Raw genomic sequence first — 24,965 nt, forward strand, 5'->3', positions numbered from 1 at the left:
TGCCTTTTTTATGTTTGTTTAACAAAAAAATAAATAAAAAAAACCCAATAGTGATTAAATAGTAAATACCACCAAAATAAAGCTTTCTTTGTGTGAAAAAAATGATAAAAATGTTATATAGGCACAGTGTAGCATGACTGCGCAATTGTCATTCAAAGAGTAACAGCACTGAAAGCTGAAAATTGGCGTGGGCAGGAAGAGGGGGGTTTAAGTCCCCGGTAAGCAAGTGGTTAAGGAGAGTATATTGTACTAAAACTATGGGCAACCATAATGTCACTGTTCCTTTAATCTACTAACCAATTTTTGGATATAAATAAAAATGATCAAATTATAAAGATGTGTTAAAGCGGAGGTCCACCCTAAAGTGGACCTTCCGCTCATCGGAACCCTCCCCCCCTCCGGTGCCACAATCGGCACCTTTCAGGTGGGAGGGGGGTGCAGTTACCTGGATAATCCAGGTAACTGCACCCACTTCCGGGATAGCTCTCTGCGGAAAGGGGCGTAACGTACGCCCCTTTCCGCAAGTGCCCGCCCCTTCCCGCAAGTGCCCCGCTGCCTGCTGGGAAACACCCAGATCCCAGAGGCAGCGGGGAGCGTCCTTATTGCGCAGCGCGATTCACGCATGCGCAGTAGGGAACCGGGAAATGAAGCCGAAAGGCTCCATTTCCTGATTCCCATACCCAAGATGGCGGCGGCAGGACCCGACAGGCGACCTAGAGATCGGCTTCGGGTGCCGACATCGCGGGCGCGCTGGACAGGTAAGTGTCACTATTTTAAAAGTCAGCAGCTGCAGTATTTGTAGCTGCTGGCTTTTAAAAAAAAAAAAAAAAACGCGGAGTCCCGGTGGACTCCCGCTTTAAATGTTTCCACAGATATTTCCCAGGGTATGGCCATTCAAAGTCCATAGTTTCTTGATTGAAAGAGGCTATAACTCAACTGGCCTTCTACAAAGTACAATCCAGACTAATCAATATATCAATATAAATGAACCTAATTGGAGTTGTTTTTTTCTAAAAACTTTACAGCCAGATCGTAAAATGTACAATATAGTTACGGTATTTACAGTAATCACACCCTACATGCACCCTATGTTGTGTAATATTCCCAGTATCATGTTGGTCTATGAACCCAGAGAATGCTTTAATCGTGTAAAAGATAAATAACTTTAATAAACGTGAAGCACAATGACACTTCAGATTTGTTATATCTTAACCACTTGCCAAGCCGCTCACGCCGATATACGTCGGCAGAATGGCACTGGTGTGCAAAACAACGCACCCGTGTGCCACTCCATCATCGCCTGCCACAAGAGCGTGCCCATGGGTCCCGCGGACTCGATGTCCGCCGGTGGCGCGCGATCGTGGCACAAGGCATTTCCCTGTTCTGCCTAGCAACATGACAGAGGTCTACTCAGTGATCTCTGTCATGTTCTAGTGACCCCCCCTCCCCACACAGTTAGAACATACCGAGGGAACACACTTAACCCCTTGATCGCCCCTAGTGTTAACACCTTCCCTGCCAGTGACATTTATACAGTAATAAATGCATTTTTATAGCACCGATCGCTGCATAAATGTCAATGGTCCCAAAAGAGTGTCAAAATTGTCCGATCTGTCCGCCGCAATGTCACAGTCATGATAAAAATCACAGATTGCTGCCATTACTAATAAAAAAAATTATAATAAAAATGCCATAAATCTATCCCCTGTTTTGTAGCCACGATAACTCTTGCGCAAACAAATCAGTATACGCTTATTGCGATTTTTTTTTTTACCAAAAATATGTAAAAGAATATGCATTGGCCTAAACTGGGGAAGAAATTTGTTTTTTTGGGGATATTTATTATAGCAAAAAAGTAAAAAATGTAGCTTTTTTTTTTTCAAAATTGTCGCTTTTGTCTACAGCGCAAAAAATAAAAACCCACCCCAAAAGAAAGCTCCATTTGTGAGGAAAAGAAGGACATAAATTTTGATTGGGTACAACATAGCACAACTGTGCAATTGTCGGTTAAGACGACACAGTTCAGTATTTAAAAAAAGTGCTTGGTCAGGTACAGGCTAAATCCTTCGGGGGCTGAAGTGGTTACAATTAGTGCAGCACTGCAAGATTCTAAATAGAAAAATGTTGTGATGTTCAAATGACTACATTTTTCTATAATTAGTATTATTAACCACTTAACCACCGGGGCATAGCTGAATGATGGCTACAGCGTGGCTCAATAACTCTGGGAGGGTGTACATTGACGTCCTCCCGGAATGGGGCATGCACACAGGAGTATTCTGGCGTATCATGGATCACGGTAAATGGCCGCTGACAGCTTGTAAACACTTGTAAGACAAACCGTGTACATGTCTGGTCCCTCTCTCCCCTCTCAGTACCGATTGGCACAGTGTGAGGGGAAAGAAGGGAGATCGGGTGCAGCAGCACTGTGGGCTGGATCTGTAGTGCCCACAGCGCTGCTCTGTGCCCATTGCAGCCTCATCCATCCATCCACAGCCATCCATACTCAGCAATAATAATCCATCCATCCTCAGCCATCCAAACTTAGCAATACTAATCATCCATGCTCAGACATCCCATCCACCCCAGCCGTACAGAGCCATGCTCAGCCGTACCCAGCTATCCCATCCATACTCAGCCATCTGCATTTATGGCTCAACCATGCTAAGCCAGCCCCATCCATGACTCATCCATCCCCATTCATGCCACATCAGTTCTCATCCATGCCACTACAGTGCCTCACAAAAGTGTAATTGGCGGTTAAATTAGATTTGAGAAATGTATGCCCCTAGAATACCTGACAGTGCTCCCTGCATGTTGGGCCTCTGTATGTGGACAGGTTTCAGAAAAGTCTCCCACATGTGGTATTGCTATACTCAGGAGTAGGAGAATCTATTTTGGGGTGTATTTTTTGGTATGTACATGCTATGCGTTAGAAATATTGTATAAATGGACAACTTTGTGTAAAAAAATGCATTTTCATTTTCTTTCTACATTTTCCAAAAAAATGACATGTTCAAAAGACTCATTATGCCTCGCCGATTATACGTTGGGTTGTTTTCTTTCCAAAACGGGCTCATTTTTGGAGTGTTTCCATTGTCCTGGAGCTCCAGGGCCTTCAAAAATGTAAGAGGTAGTCAAGAAATTATATGTGTAATTTATGCTCCTAGAACGCCTGAAGGTGCACCCTGAATGTTGGGCCTTTGTATGTGGCCAGGCTGTGTAACTGCTAATATGACAATTTTGTGGCGAAAAAAAAGAAATGAAAGAAAAAAAAAAAACACCTCTCTTTTGCAAAGAATTAAAGGAATAAATTACACATTCAAAAAATTCACCATGCCCCTTTCTAAATACCTTTCAAAGTCTACTTTCCAAAAAGGGGTCATTTGGGGGGTATTTTTACTTTCCTGGCTTGTTAGGGTCTCAAGAAATGAGAAAGGCCATTAGTACACCAGGTGTGATCAATTTCCAGAGATTTGCACCATAGACCAAATAATATACAGCAAATGTTTTCTTTTTTTCTTTTATAGCGCAAAAAAAAAAAAAAAAAATGAAGCTGTGATTAAAGAGGAAGTAAACCCTGATGGATTTACTTCCTCTTTGATTCCCTGCAAAGGTAAAGCATAATGGACTACTGTGCATCGCATAGTAGTCCATTATGTGTCACTTACCAGACACAGGAGCCAGCGAAGTCACCGCTGCCCCCTGTAGTTCCGAGCGTCCATCTTCTTGGTGGGTCTCGCTGCTCCGGCGCTGTGATTCGCCGGAGCAGTGATGACGTCACTCCCGCGCATGCGCATGGGAGCCGACACTTGCGGCATATTGCTGCGATCTGCGGCTTGCCCAGTGTGCCTGCGCGCCGCTGTCTAGACAGCGGTGGCTGTCTTCAGGTAAATATCTTCTATTTCAAATAATTTTTATTAGAGTTTTATAGAAAAACATACAAAGTACAGTCAGTACAGGCTTAGACAATTAGTTACACTTGGATATACATATCCGCAACCAGCAAATAGCAATTCTTTATCAAAATAGTGACAAAATAGTGCTTTAGCCGCTTCTTCCCCGCTGAGTCAGGAGCTCCTCTACTTTGCGTCCATCTTGGACTCCGGCTAGCTCCGCCCCCGGTAAATATCTTCTAAACTGTATAAGTTTAGGAGATATTTCTTGGACCTACAGGTAAGCCTTAATCTAGGCTTACCTGTAGGTCAATTGGTTTGTAAGGGTTTACAACCACTTTAAATACCACCAAAAGAAGGCTCTATTTTTGTAAAAAAAAAAAGAAGGAAAAACATTTCATATGGGTAAAGTGTTGCATGACTGGGTAAATGTCATTCAAAATGTGAGAGCACCGAAAGCTGGAAATTGGTCTGGTTTAGGAAGGGGGTTTAAGTGCTCAGTGGTCAAGTGTTTAATAAAGTAGCCAGGGAGTGTATATCCTGTATATTAGATACACCTTGCTAGTACTGGGCTGGACCCCCCTTTGCCTTCAGAACTGCCTTAATTCTTTGTGGCATAGATTTAACAAGGTGTTGGAAACATTCCTCAGAGATTTTGGTCTATATTGACATGATAGGATCACACAATTGCTGCAGATTTGTCGGCTGCACATCCATGATGCAAACCTCCCATTCCACCACATCCCAAAGGTGCCCTATTGGATTGAGATCTGGTGACTGCGGAGACCATTGGAGTACAGTGACCTCATTGTCCATGTCCACAAAACCAGCGGTGGGATGATTTGAGGTTTGTGACATTATCCTGCTGGAAGCAGCCATCAGAAGATGGGTACACTGTAGTCAAAGGGATGGACATGGCCAGAAACAATACTCAGGTAGCCATGGTGTTTAAATGATGCTCAATTGGTACTAAGGGACCCAAAGCGTGAGAAGAAAATATCCCTCCCACTATTATACCACCACCACCAGCCTTTGATACAAGGCATGACTGTTGTATAACAGATGTGATATCCCTTAAATACCTTAATCCCCAACCCTTTAACCATTTCCTATTATCTTGAGACCACACCAAGGTTGGAATAACAAAAGGCCGTAGCAGCCAACTTTATTTTAAGGAATAAATTAACATAAAACTATAAACATATCAAATGTATAAAAACTCTGACCATAAAGATCTCCATGGCGTTGGTCTCTCGTAACTCGTACCCATCAATATCAAATAACCATGTTGCACTGCGGTCCCTTTAACGTGCATCAATAGGCCTCAAGCCGACAAGCTGGCTCAAAGACAACCCATGACCCCAGTGCCCCATTAACACTTTCCGTCTAACCTCTGCTATCCGGAAACCACCATTGGGACCCCTATCAACGTTAGTTCCCAAAATCTGTCTTCTGACATATATCTCCTTCTCCTGCACAGACCAACACCTGCCACAGCATACGGTAATAACCCCCTTATTACCGGATGCCCCTCCACACCCAAAGCACTCTCTGTATTCCGTCCTGTAGACCCAACACCCACAGATAGATGCCCACATTGTTCAAATGCACTTCATCGGGTCTCAGATACCTCCATCTCTCAAACTCCAGCTCCAAATGGCGGACTGCCAAACCTCCATTCTGCACCATGAAGTTACAGACTTCACTATTAATTTTCCTCCTCGCTCTGTTAATTCCTTCGACCGACCTGGCAAAGCGCCATGTTGTGCGAGCTACCATATCTGACCAGACTATCAACATTTTTGGAAAATCTGACATCAAACTTAGCACATCACATTTTATGTCCCTTGTAAGATCAATCATAGATTGAACTCCCAAGTCGTTGCCCCTGACATGCAGCACAAGCACGTCCAGAGACCTGTCCCGTTGTGCATACCGATGCACTTCGGGGACTAACCTGCCCCATAACATCCCAGGAAAACCCAGCCACTAGATGCAGGCCTCCCTTCTAGAAAAGCCCCCCGATCCTACACCACAATAGCAATGTGTTTTCCAGAGTTTGACAATCAAAAGATACTCCAAATACCTGGTGTTAGCGCTTCAATCATCCCGGCGCCATGATTGTTATGGTGTCAGGATGATTGAAGCGCATTATTTCTATTATTACATTGTAATATGAACTGAAATCATTCAACTCACCATAATGTAGAATCAGTGGGAGCCATGAGCGTGTCACTAGCCACGTTGCCTGCCATCAGGTGCCCCATCAGAGCAGCCTTCCTCACATCTGGTGTCCATCAGCGGAGCCCCTCCTAACATCTGGTGCCCCTCTGACATCCAGACTCTGACTGCGCCCCTCTGACATCCAGACTCACTGGCGCCCCCTCTGACATCCACAGACTGGCCCCCTCTGACATCCCATCCACAGACTGGCCCCCTCTGACATCCCATTCACAGACTGGCCCCCTCTGCTATCCCATCCACAGACTGGCCCCCTCTGACATCCCATCCACAGACTGGCCCCCTCTGACATCCCATCCACAGACTGGCCCCCTCTGACATCCCATCCACAGACTGGCCCCCTCTGACATCCCATCCACAGACTGGCCCCCTTTGACATCCCATCCACAGACTGGCCCCCTTTGACATCCCATCCACAGACTGGCCCCCTTTAACATCCCATCCACAGACTGGCCCCTGCACTTTACACACACACACTGGCAGCGGGGGTGGGCGGCACCACAGGTTCTCTATTGAAGACCAGCTTCTGGTCTTATTAAAAATGGCGGCCGGCGGAGACATTGTCTCCACCGGCCGCGGACCTCTAGTGGCTGGCGGCGAAAAACCGGAAACTTGAATTTCCCGGGACAAACTGAATTTCCTGGGACATTTCCTGGGACAAAATAAATTCGGGACAAATGTCCTAATCCTGGGAATGTCCCAGGAAATTCGGGACCGTTGGCAACTATGAAATCGTTTGCTCATTCACCTCTGACATCAACAAGGCATTTTCCTCCACAAAAGTGATATTTTCTCTTTTTTGAACTATTCCCTGTAAAATCCTAGAGATGGTTGTGTGTGTGAAAATCCCAGCAGATCAGCAGTTTTTGAAATACCCATACCATCCCGTCTGGCACCAACAACCATCCTGCATTCAAAATCACTTTCTTCCCCCTTTCTTCTCCATTCTAATGCTCGGTTTGAACTTCCACAAGCCGTTTTTACCATGTCTAGATGTCTAAATGCATTGAGTTTCTGCCATGTGCTTGGTTGATTAGCAATCTGTGTTACCAAGCAATTGAAAAGGTGTACATAATAAAGTGGACGGTGAGTGTATATAGTACCAACAGTTTGCACAGCACTTTAGAACAGAAAGGGGGAAAGTGCAATTACAGTACAGTTCAGTACATAAGGAATATGAGGGCCCTGCTCATGGAGCTCATAATCAAAAGGAATAAACTCAAATATAAATTATTACCCAACGTGCTGTAAAATGAATCCAAAATATCACACTTGTGTATCAAGATGTAAAAATACTCTTTGACTCCTAACCACCCACAAAGGATATGTAATTATGTTTCTAGTGAAAAATTCAAGTCTACTTAATAATGAAACAATTCAAAACTTGTGCTCCAAAACAGTGAGGCAATTCCACTCATATGCTTCACCACACTGTGCACATATGCTCTTACTTCTGGTGTTTTTACCCATGTATATTTTAGATCAAATAAAGCCCTCCTCTTTACAAGGTTAAACCATCAATCAGGCTTCTGCCCAGGCCATGGCACAGAAACTGCACTTCTCAAAATATGGGACGACGCCCTGGAAGCAACAGATGGCAGAGAATCATGTCTCCTGGTACTTCTGGACCTCAGTGCAGCATTCGACAAAGTGGACCACAATACTCTGCTCAGAGAAGTAGCAGGAGTCACAGATTCCGATCTACCATGGTTGGCATCCTTCTTAGGTAATCGAACAGAGACAGTGAAACTAGGATCCTTCACCTCTGAAACTCTGGAAATTTTGTATGGAGTCCCTCAAGGATTACCCCTGTCTCCCCTGTTCTTCAACATCTACATCCGTCCTCTCCTCAAAGTTTTCAGGAAAACAGACCTATGCTTCCACTCATACGCAGATGACACTCAACTCTACTATTGCATCACCAGATAGAATGACTAATACCAGGAACTAGAAAAATGCCTCACATTGATAGATGACTGGATGACCACGAGCTCCCTCAAACTCAATGGATCCTAAACAGAGCTTCTTCTCCTCAACGCAAACAGAAATACAAAAACGAAGACCCCTTGGACACCACCCACCATCCTTGGACAGACCATCTCTCCAAGCACCAAAAGCAAAAGTCTCAGAGTCATCTTAGACTCAAAAATGTCGATGTATGCACAAATAGGATCAGTAGTCAGTGTCTCTCACCATCTTGTCTGCCTGCTACGTAGACTTATCCCCTTCATTCCAGAAAAAGAGAAAGCAGTAGTAGTTGGAACAATCATCAATTCCCGACTCGACTACGCAAAACTCCCTCTACATAGGACTGCCCAAATACCAGATTGCACGCCTACAAGTCGTCCAAAACACGGCAGCAAGAATAGTCACAGGAAAAAACCCTGGGAATCCATCTCCCCTTCCCTTAAGACCCTACACTGGTTAACCGTAAAGGATCGGATCACTTTCAAGACCCTCTGCCTCACCCACAAATGCACACAAGGAAACGCTCCTCAATACCTATGCGGCAAAATAAAACACTACACACCAAATTGCAACCTCCGATCAACTAACCAAAACCTCCTCCTCATCCCCAAATCCTGCTACAAAGCAAAGGGAGAACGAAGATTCGCAGTCCAAGGACCACGGCTATGGAACGCTCTACCCACTAAAATCCACATAGAAGAAAACCATCGGGCCTCTGGCTCGAGAACCCCTGGTAGTGGAGACAGGGACTCAAGAGTTCAGAGGTCACAAGTGCCTGATAGATGGCAGGTGTGGGACTGGTCCGGACCTCTGAAGTAGCAGGAGAAGGGCAGGCAGGAACAGCAAGCTGGAACTGGTGACTGGAACACCGCAGACAGCTGGGAGGAGTTCTGTAGTGCAACAGGAGCACAGGATCTGCAGGCTGCGAAGTGGTGTACAGGAACCTGGCAGGAACACTGGAACAGCGGAAGTATGGAGGTGCCTGAACTTGGCAGGAACTCTGAAACAGCTGACAGCGAGGAGGTGTCCTGTAGTACAGCAGAAGGGCTGGATCGGTAGGTTGCAGGAAGGTGCTCAGAGGTCAGGCAGTAACACTGGCAGAGTCAGACAGGCCAGATTAATACTAGCGGGCAGAGCAGGTACCAAACAGAGGCAGAAGGGTAGTCGAGGTACAGGCCGGGGTCGGAGGCAGGCAGCAAACAGACGTTGTCAGGAACAGACTGGGTAGACAGGAATCAAGTCAACTGGTAACAGGTAGCAGGGTCACAGGAAACTCTGTAGGCAGGACAGCAAAGAGGCACAGTGACACATTCCCTTAAATAGCCAGCTGGGCGCCAAAAACAGTCATGCGGCGCATCTTCGCGCACCCGCGCACGTCCACGTGCGCCCGTTCGCGTCATCGTGCACCTGCGTGCGCCCGTTCGCACCATCGCGCACCCGGGTGCGCCCTTTCACACTATCGCACACCCGCGTGCGCCCGTTCATGCTAACGTGCACCCGTGTGTGCCGGTTAGCTCTTAGGATAGGGATTCTGCGGGAAGGTCTTTCATATACTGCCAGATTACCGGGACGTCATTCTTGACACACCTCTTCTAAGGAACAAAAAGCACAGGACGGATCAAGCGCCTTAAGGTGATTCAGTTCGCAGTTGTAGCGCTATATAAATCATTCATTCATTCAATGTCCACCACCCTTCAGTACTTGGGACTTTCACCTTCCTCCGGTGCTGCATTACACTATATGGGATAAATCAGCAGCTTTTCCCCCAGGTTTTCAGCTCAAATAAAAGTATCTCAATCATAGTGCTGTCAAAACTCCTTTATTAAAAACAAGTAAAGTTACACTTGTGTGTTTGTACACTAAACTGGTGCACAGTGGTGTTTGAGTATATGTCCCCTAAAGAAGCAAACAAACTCTGTGGTCAGCACTGCTTTCCCTGGTGCCTGACTACTTTCTTGATTGCACAATGACTTCGCTGCGTGTCATGTCACAATCACGTGACAAATTTCCCTAGAAGGATGTATGAAGTTCCCTGATCGACTTTCTTCAACATGAGCTACACTAAACCAGTTAAAAAACTCTTAATGACAATTAACTTGCTGTGACTGTCGGGGACTTCCAGGTTTTGTTGTTAAAGCTTAATTAAACAAGCTGAAGTTAGAAGCTGATTAGCTACCATTCACAGCTGCACCAGATTTTGCACTTTCCAGCTTTATTAAATTAACCCCAGTGTGCCATGAATCATTACAATGTTTTATTTTTATATTTAATTAAATATCATTTTTACCTTTTACATCTCAATGCCACTGATCTCCTGCAGCTCCTTTACAGACACTTCTACATGAACCCCATTGATGGTTGAAGGTTGAATTGTCTGATGGTGATAATAGTGGACATGGGCGTTCACAGAACTTTTTTCATGGGGGGCATCATTTTAGGGTCACCCATGCACTGCCCCTTTTCGACAATGTCATTATCACATTACCATGGTCAGAGACTGCAGACGTAGTACAGTCCCTAGGATAAGTAATGTATAATGGTCAACAGGCTCTCTTACCAGACCCAGTGAAACTACAGCAGTGATCTCTCTGGCTGGACGATCGCTCACTCTGCGTTCCCCGGGGGCAACTCTGGTCAGTAGTGTAGCATGTCTGTACCCTGGAAGTGGCTCAGTCTTTCTCTCTCTGGGGGTGCTGGATAGCATGGCTCTCTCTGGTGGTGTTGGGCAGCGTGGCTCTCTCTCTGGCTTCCGCCCAGCACACTCCTCGTTCTTTTTCCTGTAGCACTCTCACCCTCAGCTTTTTTCCAGGCTGCAGTCTCTCAATCTTTCTCTTGATCAAGCTCTAGCCTCCTCCCTGTGGTAAATGGGGCCACCAATCTTTGGGACTACATGCCCCATGATGCTCTCCTCTCCTAGTCTCCTTTGATTGGCCCTTAGTTATGGCCAATAGAGAAAAAACAGAGCTGGCAGGAATCTGAGCAGGGAACCTGGTGAGAGTCATTGTCTCTTCTCCCTGACAGGAGAAGGGGGGCGAGCGGGGGAAACTTCTTATAGCCCGCAGCTCGTCCTTGTCCTGTCACAGTGCCGCCAAGTTCTCTGCTGGACTGAGCAGGGAAAAGAGCCTGAAGTCACACTATGCTGGTGGGGGGACTTGACAGCACCTTGGTGACGTCATCCCGATAGCTATGATGTGCTGAATTTAAGATCCAATCTCTGATTCCAGGGGGGACACTTGACCCTCCTTGCCCCTACCTGCAGACACCCATGACAGTGGACCATGCCTGTGTAATTTGCGTTGAAATGGCCATGTGTTATCTCCAATGGAAGTCTGTATAGAAGTGGCAGTGGTAGCATATTTGGGAGAGAGGGACACACTATTGGGGTCAATTCACTAAAGTTTATCACATGTGATAAGGGTATCATATTACTCAATTTACTGCATGCAATAATTTATGCAAATAGGTCCAATTCAAAAAAATGTAATAAATAAATAATAATGATTATGCAGTATTTGCCAGGGAAAAAATGTAACGGTAAATATCTCATAAAAAGTCCAATTCACAAATAGACCAAAGAGTAAAAAAGCATGCGATAATTAGCCCCAGGATTTTGCTAGGGGTATCACATGCAGTGTTTGACAAAACACAGCCTGGGGGTCGGGGGCCCCCTTCTTAAAGGGGGCTTTCAGATTCCGATTAGCCTCTTACCCGCAGACCCCCACAACCACTGGCCGCTGTTGTGGGGGGTGAGGCTCTTGTCCCTCCCTGCCCCAAAGCACCCACTCCCCTATTTTAAGGGCATGTGGCCTGGTATGGGGGAAGGGGGGCGCTCACTTGTCCCCCTCTTTCCTGACCTGCCCGGCTGCATGCCCAGATAAACGTCTGGTATGGATTTTGGGAGGGACCCCCCATTTATTTTAGAAAAAATGGCCTGGTATAGACGCTGTTTTTTTTTTAATACTTTTTATTGTCTGCCTTTTTTTACACTCAGCTGTTAACGGGGAAGCCTGCTGCAGCTGATGAGTCATCGGTGGATAAGGATGTGGGGGTCTGCTTCCTGGCTGGCTCCTTAACAACCAGCTCAATGCGGTAAATTACCCCATTAACTAATGCCGTAATTACTACTATATCGAACAAATACCGCATTCGGCATTTAACTCCTAACTCTTAGTGAATTGAACACTTGCATGCAGTATTTTACTGCATATTATTATCCCAACAAACACCAGGGACGACGTAACCTATTACGAAACGCGTAGGAAGGAGCGACGCCTCGTGTATGTGACTGTATTATCCAGGAAGTACGGGTTTGTTTGTGTACATCCGGCCAGCGCACCATACTTAAGGCCTGATATATTTTGCATCTGTAAGAGCATTTCATATATTTTAATATAATTAAAGTTAAGGTTTTACACTTTCTGGAGTCTTCCTATTTTTTATATACAACTGCATTCATCCGTGAGTTTCGTGTGGTTGGGGAAGAATCTGGAGATGATTCGCTTATCCTTATGCTGTGGAGATTACACAACCAGCGCTTCGGTTTGATGGCTTCAGAGGCTGCCGTATCACTTTCATGCTTTCTGTGATCCCCTGTTACGGGGGGGGGGGGGTGTGTGGGGGTGTGGTCATAGCCTTCTGGTAAGGAGCAAATCTTCACATAGGTGGTGGTGGATTGGACACGGCTCACACATTTGAAGAATTTTTGATGGACTTGCTGTGTGCTTTTTCACCTATTCAGGCGTGTGTGTACAATTTTTGATAGCTGGATTTTATTTACACTATTTTGGGTCAATTATTCATGATCTTTATATGTATTTGTCACATTTGCTTATTTATTTTAATTGTTATAGTACCAGTTGGAAGTTCATATATGATGTTTGGTGTGTTTTGGGTATTCACACTATCACTGTAAGTTGAATTAGGGTTGGGTGTGCTTTTCGGTGGTAGATTCAGATTCACATGGCCTTTGAGTGGGTTTTTATAACCAGTGTAGTCTGATCCCATTTGGTAAGACAAAATTATTTCACGTTTTATTTATATAATTAGTTGATAGGTTTAGCGCAATTCACAATTTTCTTATCTATCTTTCTGTATTTTTAGTGTACAGTAGAATTGCAGCTTCCACTAGGTCCTCATTAGACCATTTATAAGATCATTAGTGTTAACTCCATTTCTTTTCCAGTTTTCCAACAAACACCAGGGGGGCTAAACAAAGGCCTTCATGGCAGGTTCACCAGATATTATTTTAATTAAAGCTTCAAACTAAAAAATATTTTTGTGCAAGTAGCAAAAGCAAACAAACATGATATGGTATTGTTATAATTTGCACACTAATCCCTAGTTTCAAAATTCTTGGTACTATTTTTTACAGTGACATATAGGAACTCGAAATTCCAGTTTTGGCACCTGACAACTATTTTCTGTTTGTAATATCGCATTTTCTTCTCAGTCATTGTGACGCAGGAGAGGCTCTGTGTGTTTGTTCTTTACAAAGCAAGATAACCTGGACACAGATACAGAGCTGTGTACATGTGTCAGAAATATTTCATAAGGGCCACTTAGATCACTATTATATAAAACTGCAAGGACTTGAAGTTTACCTGGGAAAGCATAGCTCCTAGCTGTCCCTCGTTTTGGGAAATTCCCCATTTTGAACCAGATCCTTCTCTCTAGCATTCCTCCACAGTTGTCCCTTTTTTTTGGTCAGTTGTATAGAAAATTAGCTATTTACTTGCCAAAAGTGTTAAACCACACTAAACCTTTTATCTAACCTATGAATTATTGTGTGTCAGCTTTTTAGCTAAGATTAACTGTAGTATCTATTTTTATCAATTTTCAGGAACTTAACACCAGTTTGTAGACAGGGTCTACTTTCTTCACTGCAGGTGGCGCTCAATTGCAGCGGCATAGCTGGGGGAGAGGAAGTTAAGGGGAACATGGTTTCTCTATGGTTTACAGGGTCACTGGAGAAGCTAGGCGATTGGATGCTGCCAACCCATGTGACTCTAGCTGCCATCTTGGGTGCAGGTAGAGCCTATTAAAGGACCTGGCTCCTTTGCTTGGCATGCATTTTGTGTTTGGGTGGTGTAGGGACAGATTACTCATGTGATAGGGACAGTGATTTTGCCTTGGCATGCACTTTCCACAGCAGGAAAGCGCATGCCAAGGCAAAATGAAATAAAAATACAATACATCTTTGCAATACATGGATATTCACCCCTTTTTATCTCTTTAGAGACCCTGAAATTACAGAAAAATGCTTCCCTTTTTCCATTGGCCCCCGACCGTGCTGATATATTCATGTTCTCTTTGTGCCCCTTGCCATTGGCTCTTACTGCTGTCAATCAAATCTGGTGAAGAGGAAGTGGGAGCGGGTCTAAGTCCTGCTGTGCAAGTCTATGGAGTGCGGCTACATAGACACACAGGTCAGGAGCGCGCAGACCATGCTTCTTCCCATGGCAAGTGGCTGGCTATGGTGGATGTAAGAAGAAGAAGAGGAGCCATGTTCACAGCCGGGGACCCCAGAAGAGGAGGATCGGGTCACTCTGTGCAATACCCCTGCACAGAGCAGGTAAGCATAACATGCTTAGAATTGATGAGAGTGGGTTTACATCCACCTTAAAATTCCAAACTACTGCCGCCATAGGGATTATCTATAAGGATATACATGCCTCCTGCATATATACTTACCTGTCAAATGTCCCCCCTTTAGCTGTTTGAAACACCAAAAAAGTCCAGATTCAGTGGGCGGGTCTGTTGTTCAGCGCTTGGTGGGCGGAGTCATGATGTCAGCAGACTCCCCACCCACCTCTACTTTCCCCTTGGCCAGAGAATGCAGGAGAGGCAGAGGGCATTCTGGGTAAAAGCAGAGCATGCTCACGGCCCCCTGTCACTCGTTTCCCCCGCCGGGGCATTCATCCTCTGCCCCCCCCCTCGTCCCCCCTGCCATGCATTCATCCTCTGCCCCCCCTCTTCCTCCCCGCCGTGCATTCATCCTCTGCCCCCCCTTGTTCTCCCCGCTGTGCATTCATCCTCTGCCCCCCCTATTCCCCCCCGCCGTGTATTCATCCCCCCCTCGCCCCCCGCAGCCACCGGCTTTTCTCGCCTATCCCACGGGCTGGGGGAGGGGGGGTTTGAGAGTGGGAAAGAGCGGGTCCTGAATGGGACACAGAACGTTCGTTACCGATCACTCTGTGTCCTGGTATAACCGAGCAGAGTAACCTGTGTGTTACTCTACTCAGTTTATGAATGGACAGGAGCCGCTGTCTCCCCTCCATTCACCTTCAGTGCAGAGAAAGGGACTGGGGAATCTGTGTCCTCTGTCCCTTTCTCTGTCTCAAATGGGAGATGTCAGGGGTCTCTGTTTGGACCCCTGACATGTCACCAAAGCCCCCAACAGGGCTGATAAAAAACAAAAAAAAATCCAAAATAAAATTGTAAAAAAAAGAGAACAAAATGAAATAGAAAAATAAAAAACAATTGACACCACAACCAATCCCCCCATACTGACACGGTCCAGAGCCCCAGCAGGACCACCGGCACCGACCACTGCCCCACCGACACCGACCACTGCCCCACCGACACCGACCACTGCCCCGACAACAACCACTGCCCCACCGACACCAACCACTGCCCCACCGACACCAACCACTGTCACTGACACCAACCACTGTCACCGACACCAACCACTGACACTGACACCAACCACTGACACCGGCCACTGCCCCACTGACACCGACCAATACACCAACCACTGCCCCACTTACTCCGTCCACTGCCCCACTGACACTGACACCGACCACTGACACAGACCTCTGACACCGACCACTACCCCACTGACACTAACCACTGCCCCACTGACACCAACCACTGCCCCACTGACACCAACCACTGCCCCACTGACACCAACCACTGCCTCACTGACACTGACCACTTCCCCTCTGACCCCACTGAAAAAAATAATCTGACACTGTCCACTATCCTGACACCATCCTGCATGTATTACCCACCACTGTACACTCCACATCCCTGTGATTTTCACCGCATTGCTGTTCAGATTACATGCAATGTATGTGCGATGCGATTTCAGCCATACAAACTGTATGGCTGAAATCGCATCACATTCAGACCAAACTCACACAGGACTCTTTTTTTGGTCTGCAGCAAAATCGCATGGGTGTTCACACCTATGCAAACCGATTCAAGTCCTGTCAGTTCGCAGTGCGATATGCGAGCTGAAATGGGGGTGTCTTTGACTTTGTCAAGATTTCTCTAACTGAACAATAAAAGACTATTGCTCAGGGCTCGAGTAACTCTGTGTAGCAAGATTGGACTCAAACGATAGGAAATATTTTTTTTTGGGTTTACATACACTTTAATTATAAAAAAAAAAAAAAAAAAAAACATGACTTTGTTGTTATCAACCCGCAACAGGGCTTAAAGTGTTAGGGCCGGTTCACACAGCGAGGCGCGGTGAGGCGTCTCCGACTTACCTCGCCGCGACCTGCGGGGAGCTCAGCGGCGACTTGCAGAGGACTTCTGTATAGAAGTCAATGCAAGTCGCCCCCGAAGTCGCCCCGAAGTAGTACAGGAACCTTTTTTCTGAGTCGGAGCGACTCGAGTCGCTCCTCTCAGAACGGTTCCATTGTACAGAACGGGGGCGACTTGCGGGAGCGAGGCGAGGCGAGCCGTGTCGCATCGCCTCGCCTCGCTGTGTGAACCGGCCCTTACTAGCAACTTTTTGTAGACTAAGCTCTATTAGTTTTTTAGATAACGCAGAAAGCATGCAGAGGTCGCAGGACAGGACATTTTCTGACAAGATCTCCATTGGAAGCCTAGAGAATGGAGATACAGTAGCATAAATGGGAAAGGGGGACAGAATGTTATCACCCAATACTCCAAAGGAGCTAAATGTACACCATGTGACACTGGGATTTTGTTGATATCCCGGGACAATCATACAAGATCTGTAGTTACATAGTCTGGTGGAAAAAAGGAACAAGTCCATCCAGTTGAACCAATGAAGTAGTTGGGGTCTGTGCTAATGTTTACGTTAAAATTGACTGATGCTAGCCATGTCTCTTTCATGCTTATCCCTTCTTTTATATCAGTATAAACATGAAATCCTAGACCAGTGATTCTCAACTAGGGTTCCTCCAGAGGTTGCTAGGGGTTCCTTCAGCATTGGGCAATTTCTGCCTCTCAGATAAGTTCCCACTCATGCCATAACCTGTGTAGCCCAAGTGTCCCTTTTTCCGACCCGATACCACATACCAGCCCTCTTATAATCTTATAATAATGAGACCACACCTTCTCTTTTGAGTAAACTGGCCACAACAAATTTTACTCACTCCAAAGATATGTATATACAGTAAATATATATATAAACATATATATACAACCATAACCAAAACATTTTAAATAACTTTACCAAAATCCAGTCTGGTGATCTCTGACGGCGAACCACTTTAACCCAAACACCAACCTCACTGCGGTACTTTTAACATACCAGGCCTCCAGCTGTGACCTCTCAGAGACAACCAATTCCTGCAGTGAAAACATCCTAGTATTCCGTCCACCGTTCAGGAATACACCGGAGGGGCCCATATTACCGATGAGCCCCCCACCCCTTTTAGATCACCTCTATTTACCGTCACCGTAAAAGACCACCAGAAAGATAACGCCACAGCCTGAAAAGGGTGACCACCTTACCCTTGAGGGCAACCCCACACCCGCAATGCTTTTTGAATGCCTTCCTGTAAACCCAGGGACCATAAGTCAATGCCGACATCCGTGAGATGCACCCCATCCCTCCTCAGGTACAGTCCCACATTAGTCTCCAGTTCCCTGTGTCTAATCACCAACCCCCCATTCTTGACCACAAACCTCCCCACCACCTTGTTCACTAGGATCCTCGTCTTCTGAATACTCACCACCGATCTAGCCCACCTCCACTGCGTCCGGCCACAATGTCCAACCACAACAGAATCGTATTCGGAAACCTTGCTCAGAGTTTTAGAATATCGGCCTTTATGTCTCCAAGCAGGTCCCTAACCTTCCGGACCCCCAAGTCATTTCCCCCAGCATGGAGAACTAACACGTCCGGGGGCCTGTCCAGACACACATACCTTTCCACCACACCCATCACCCTGTCCCACTGCATGCCTGGGATGCCCAACCAATGTAACTCCGCTTCTCTCCTGGAAATCCCCAGCTGCCTCCCATCCGGCCTCATGTCTCCTCTCCTGGCCCCCCAACAAACATACGAGTGGCCCACGATCCAAACAAGGCGTACTGCACTTCCATCTGAAACGAGAAACCAGAACATACTGACAAAGGAACCCCACAGCTAGCCCACAACAACATTGCAACCACACTTTTTTTTTTTTGTTCGTTAACAAGGAAAACAACTACGGACACCCCCACTACCGAGACTGCCCAACCGCCAGCTGTGGTCTAATGTAGGACCGAAACCTATGCGACTCCCAGCAACCTATCCTGCGCACCGATGCCTCATCCAACCCACACCGGGCCGCTTCCGTGGCCTGCTCCGATGCGGAAGGAGTGTGAAGCATACTCCGACCCCACCAAACCGCTATGCACCAAACACTTCCGAAACACTGACACAACCTTGACAGGAAGGACCCATCCTCGTGGATAAGGAACGGACCCTCCCTTCCCGGCCTCGCCCCAGGATACCCCTGAATCGCGGCCACCGGGCAAACCTGGGACCCTGGTAACTGAAACAAGCAAACTTCCACGCCCCTACCCTGCTGGTCAGTTTTTGATTGCCTGATCAGTAGACGAACCCTAGTAGCCTCTGCCCTTACATCCCGATCCAACAGCCCACCCGGTACCTTCCTGGACGGGCTGACCAACTCCCCTATCCGAAAAGCCCCATAAAACGCTAATGAAAAGGCCACTGTGAATAACAGCACCTCAAACTTAGACGTGCAAATTGAGTCCAATTAAGCACATATGGCCACCAAAATCTCAAACGTCACCGGCCATCTCGTGTCCCCTCGTTTTGTCTGTTTCCTAAAACCACGCAGCATCTGACGTACCCAAAAATCTTTTGTCCAATCCTCCGACCCCAGTAATTTAAAAAGGAATGACAAGCCTGCCATTTTCTTGTCAATCGTGGCCGCTGAGTGCCCGTCCTCCATATTCCGGACCACAACATGAAGTACCAGCAGACGCCAGTCGCTGGCATCCCCGTCCATGGACACCTCCTGCACCAACCCCTGCCATTCCCGCCATACCTTTTCGTATGCTGTCCAGGTAGACCCACTTATGGACCGGCATATCCATCCAGCGGTGACTCCAAGGGCAGCGCACACATCCACTCCGGGCAAGGGACTCCGTCCGCAGCCGCGCCAGGCGCCAGTTCCCTGAACTTGTCCCACTGAAAACGAGACAATGAGTCAGCCAAGGAATTGTCCACCCCTGGGATGTGAACGGCATACAGGAATACGTTTAAACGCAGGCACCGAAGGACTAACTGGCGTAAAACTCTATCAACTGGGGGGGGGGGGGGGGATGCAGACATGCGATTCACCACCTGCACCACCCCCATGTTATCACAATTAATTCTTAATTTCAAGTTACTGCAACTCTCCCCCCACAGCTCCAATGCCAGCACTATCGGAAAAAGTTCCAGGAACACCAGGTTGCCCAGGAAACCCGCATCCTTCCACGACTGTGGCCATGGTTCCGCACTCCGCTTGCCCTTAAAGAACGCACCATAACCCGCTGACCCGGCCACGTCGGTGACCAACTCCACGTCGAAATTGCTCACCGGCCCGGTCATCCAGACCGCTCTGCTGTTGTAAGAGGACAAGAAGTCATGCCACACGCTCAAATCGTCCCTGTGTTCTTTCGTCAAGCGAATCAAGTGTGTTGGTGACTTTACCCCAGCCGTCGCTGCCGACAGCCGTCGGCAGAACACCCGCCCCATAGGGATGATACACCACGCAGAGTTCAGTTTTCCGAGCAAGGACTGCAAGTTTTTCAACTGAACTTTCCATCGGCCCTGAATCTCCCGAATGTCCCTCTGCAAGTCCACCAGTTTGTCCAACGGCAACCTGCACTCCATGGCCTCTGACTCTATCACTATGTCCAAAAAACTCAACACCTCCACTGGGCCCTCCGTTTTTTCTGACGCCAATGGCTCCCCGAAAATGCTTGTGATGTGCTGCAACATTGAAAGGAGAATCGCACACACAGCGGAGGCCCGGGGGCCAATGCAGAGAAAATTGTCCAAATAGTGAATGATCGATTCAAGGCCAGAGACATCCCTCACCACCCATTCCAAGAACAAGCTAAATTGCTCAAACACAGAACACGAAATGGAGCAGCCCATGGGCAAACACTTGTCCACGTAAAACTGCTCCCGTCAATGACAACCCAACAATCGAAAACTGTGCTGATGCACCGGCAGCAACCGTAACGCCGACTCGATGTCCGCCTTAGCCATGAGCACCCCCCGGCCGTACCGATGTACCCACCTGACAGCCGCATCGAAGGACGTATAGGACACCGTGCAGACTTCTGGGTCAATGAAATCATTGACCGATTCACCCTTGGGAAAAGAAAAGTGGTGTATGAGCCGAAATTTGTTCGGCTCCTTCTTAGGGACAACCCCCAGTAGAGACACCACCAGATCCCCCCAAGGCTTCCCCGCAAACGGACCCCCCATGCGTCCCAGGGCCACCTCCCAGCCCAATTTTTCATCCACCACCGTGGGTTGCAGCAAGGTTGACCTGAGGCTTTTTGCCAAAGGCGGCACCACCGTCAAGTCACAAGGTATCCGGAAACCCATCCGGAAACCCACCCGGAACCCCTCGGCCAACAGCCGTGCAGCCACCCCATCTGGATACTTACTTAGGAAAGGAAGCATCCTTTTCACCCTCACCAGCGTCCTCCCTCTTATTTGCAGCGTCACCAGGACGCTTTCCCCTTTTAAAACACTGAGACAACGCGTGGGCCCCCGCAACCCGAACACTCGTGCTTAAAACTGCACACACCCCCGAACTTGCAGGCGCCCTCGTTTAATTGCCAGCACACTCCCCACTTCTTTCTGGCCGACAGTCCTGAGGAGGGTGTACCCCCGCCCCCCCCTGAAAAAACTGAGGCGGGGCCTGGGCTGAGGACATCAGCCTCATCCAGAGGCTGATGTCCTTATGATCCCACTGCAACTCCTGACGCACCGCCTTCCGATGCCGGAACTGTTCATCATACTGGAGCCACGCAACCCCCCCGTACACCCTGTGGGCCTCCCCGATGGCATCCATATAGCAAAACAACACCGAGCAGTGCTAGAGGTTCTTTCCGCTAATGATGCTCGCCAAGATCGCAAACGCCTGCAACCAATTTGCAAATGTCCGCGGTATCAACCTATAGAGCCTTTTTTCCTCATTATCTTTTTTGGTGTCATTGGGCTTGACCCGATCCAAGTTAAATTTCTCTAATGGGAGCAGCGAGAATATCTCCACATATTCCCCCTTTGCGATCTTCTCCCGGACATCCGGCTTCAGGTGCGCTCCGATCGGGCCCTCAAACGAAACGTACACCTCACACTTCACCGCATCCCCAATCCTAACCACGTCCAACCGGCCGGTCGCTACCTCCGCAACCTTTTCATCACTAGGCCCCCCACTCACCACCGGCCCCTCTACCATGGGAACCGGGGGCTCCACCCCTGCTGCCGGCGGTACCACCGCTGCCCCATTGGTCGTAGCCGCCCCCCCAAGGCGCCGCCAGGGCTGGAGTGCCCTGACCCCCCTCAAACTTCTCCACTAATGCCCGTAAACCCTCCAGATAACCCTGCATTGGCGCCGCAGGCCCCGGCCCAGCAGAGCCAGGCCACGCCCCCTGTAGTCCCCTTTCTCCCCCACACACCAGCACCACAGTCCCCGCCGACACCCCTTGCACCACCCCCAGCAACCCCTGTAAAGCATCAGCAAACACATTATGCACAGACTTACCGAGCCGACCAGGAACAAGCCCCACAGCCGCGCTGCCACTCTCCACCGCTGGATCTGTCACCTCATCATCTGTGGACAGCTCCCCTTCCAACCGCTCTGCCACTTCCTTCCCCGCCTGGGAATGGAGCCCCCTGGAAAGTGTCTTCTCCACAGGGGCACTACCCCCCGACCGGCGGTGTGTGCCAGACCTGGGGCACCCCCCGTACCACCCTTCGACTCCCTGGGTCCACTGCCAGCCTCCGCCTGTCCATCCGCAGCTCTGCGTCCCCCTGCCCCCGGCTGCGACCGCTGGGCGACCATCCTAGCGCCTCCTTTCGCCATCTCACTATGAGTAAGCGCTAATATTAGCATGAAACGCGTCAGGTCCCTGTTCTACATTCCCTTTGCTGTTGTGACTCGTATGATGTGAAGGTTTTTTAGTGGAAATAATAAAGGCACAACTTATTTTACCTGGTCCGGAGTGCGGCTATCCAGAGTTTTTTCGGTTCCTTCATTTGGCTAGTGCAATCAGCCTGCACCTGGGACCCCTATCTGTTTGGAGTGGCCAGTTCCTTGGTGGATCAGCCTGGAGCGGTGGATCTTTCTTTTTATGGAGGAGCAGTGGTAAAAGCTGCCTCCTCCAATGATGTACCATGTGCACTGGCTCCCGCTCTAGCTCTGCCCCCTTTATATATGGCTCCTCCCATTCCTCAACCTTCCTGCTTCCTGCCCATCACTCTCCACTATACCTGTTCCTAGGCACCCGGTCATGCCCGCCCCTCCATTACCCCTCCTTTTGGGTTGGACCATTACGGGGCTCCCTTTAATCTTTTTAGCTATCTGTAAGGAGGTAATAATTCCCAATGACCACAAGTGTAAGGACCATTCCTCTCACTGACCATCACACTGATGTATCATGAATGAATGAATGAATGAAATACTTGTATAGCGCACAATGTGAACTGAATCGCCTCTAGGCGAGTTGTAGAGTTATAATTTTTAGCAGGGGTTCCTCGAGACCGGAGAACTATTTCAAGGGTTCCTCTGTGTTGAAAAGGTTGAGAAAGGCCGTCCTAGATGCCTAAGGTTCATGTTTATCTTGCCAAGATTACATTTCTTTATACTCAGATGATGCCCACATTTCCCACTATCATTTAAGGCTTATTGGCAGTTGAACACAAACAGAAATATGCCCTTGCTTTACCCAAACAATGTTTTTGATTATTTCCATGTCTATTCCAGATTTCATGATGTCAGATCCTGAGGGCAACACCAATCCTCCCAGCTATGAGACTATAATGAGCAACAATGAACCCACAGCTCCGATGTCTGATGTGCCTTTCACAAACATCCTCAAGAATGACAGTCCTCCACCCCCTGCATATTATCCCGCTAACCCAGATCCGTCCTGGAGTCCCTACAGTGTCATCCCACCATGGAGTGTGGACAACATTACACCTCAGAATACAGACCCATCTCCACCATTTTACAAGGAATTTCTGATGGGTAAACCCAAGGCTCTTGGAGTAAGTATTTGCAAAAAATCCATCAACACAGGGGCCTAGATACAGAAATAATGCATCTTAAAATGCACCTGTTTTTGTAATGCAAATGGTAGGGAAGGAAAACACTTCCTGTTTTGATTGGTTGTGCTGGTGCTTTTAAATTGGATCTCAAGTTCACACTTTGGGGGTTAGTTACTAAAGGAAAATCTACTTTGCACTGAAAGTGCACTTGGAAGTAAAGTCGCTGTAGATCCGTGGGGGACATGCAACGAAAATAAAAAACAGCATTTTATCTTGTACATGATTGGATGATAAAATCAGCAGAGCTTCCACTCATTTCAGATCTACCCCTTAGATTTAGAGCAACTGCACTTCCAAGTGCACTTGCAGTGCAAATTGGATTTGCCTTTCGTAAATAACCCCCTTTATTTCTTTTTTTTATTAGCATTGAGATGGGAAAACAACTTTTTTTAATTTTTATTTTTTTATTGTTGTGGGGAATTTCCCAACGTGGAACTCAAACAGCAGTTAAATCTGAAATAATTTTCAACTCTTCCTCATGCAACTGAAATAAGGAAGGAAGTTCTTGCTGTCTATGTTCCAGCTGGAGAGATTCTGCTCACTTCATGTTCAGGTGACCACACAAGAACTTATTCCCCAGTCTGTCTCCAGAACACATTTTAGCTAGAGTTCAGTGGTCTGCACTTTGATTTTAAGCTCTGTCTCTTGTGTAGATATGTATTATCATGGTAGCACTAGAAGGGTAGGTTGTGAAAGAATATGCTGTTGGTAGCAAGCAACATGGAATAGTTTATTTTACCTTTGTTTTTAGCTTGTCTACTAAGCATTTTATGTTGATTTGATATGATGACATTGTTTATTTTAAAATATCTAGGCTAGGGGTGTCAAGGGCTCCATCAGCATTATGGTTGCCTTCAAAGGGTCAGTAATATCTGTAAGCCCTTGTACACACGGTAGGACATTTCCGTAGAAAAATGTCCGATCGGACCGTGTTGTCGGATAATCGGACCGTGTGTGGGCTCCATCAGACTGTTTCCGTCGGAATATCCGACAGACAAAGTTTTAGAGCTGGGCTATAAAATTTTCCGACAACATGGTCCAATCGGACATTGTTCAATCGTTTGTAGAGAATTCCGATTGGACAAAGTGCCACGCATGCGCAGATCAAATTCCTAGACCAAAGCTATTGGCTAGTATAACAGAAGAAGATTCAAGTAAGCTTGATAGTGATATTTCTAAGGAGGAGATAGAGAAGGCTATTAAAAACAGCAAGATTGGGAAAAGTCCAGGGCCACATGGGTATACGTCACTATATTTGAAAAAGTTTATGGGATCCATGACACCCTACTTTCACCTATATATGAATTGCA

The 24,965-nt window shown here is 47.3% G+C and overlaps 1 protein-coding gene across 2 annotated transcripts in view; it reads left to right on the forward strand.

Moving 5' to 3' along the window:
• LOC143930361 (uncharacterized) overlaps positions 1-24,965 on the forward strand; it is a 122,706-nt gene that overhangs the window by 24,673 nt on the left and 73,068 nt on the right. For both annotated transcript variants that reach the window (XM_077454626.1, XM_077454625.1), the window contains exon 2: positions 23,312-23,595. In XM_077454626.1, coding sequence (XP_077310752.1) covers positions 23,317-23,595 — 279 coding nt within the window. In that variant the 5' untranslated portion in view covers positions 23,312-23,316. The remainder of the gene's footprint in view (positions 1-23,311; positions 23,596-24,965) is intronic.

Source organism: Lithobates pipiens, unplaced genomic scaffold (genome assembly GCF_037356315.1).
Source record: "Lithobates pipiens isolate NorthernLeopardFrog02 unplaced genomic scaffold, aLitPip1_a1.2 Scaffold_25, whole genome shotgun sequence".
In the NCBI taxonomy this organism is placed as follows: Eukaryota; Metazoa; Chordata; class Amphibia; order Anura; family Ranidae; genus Lithobates; species Lithobates pipiens.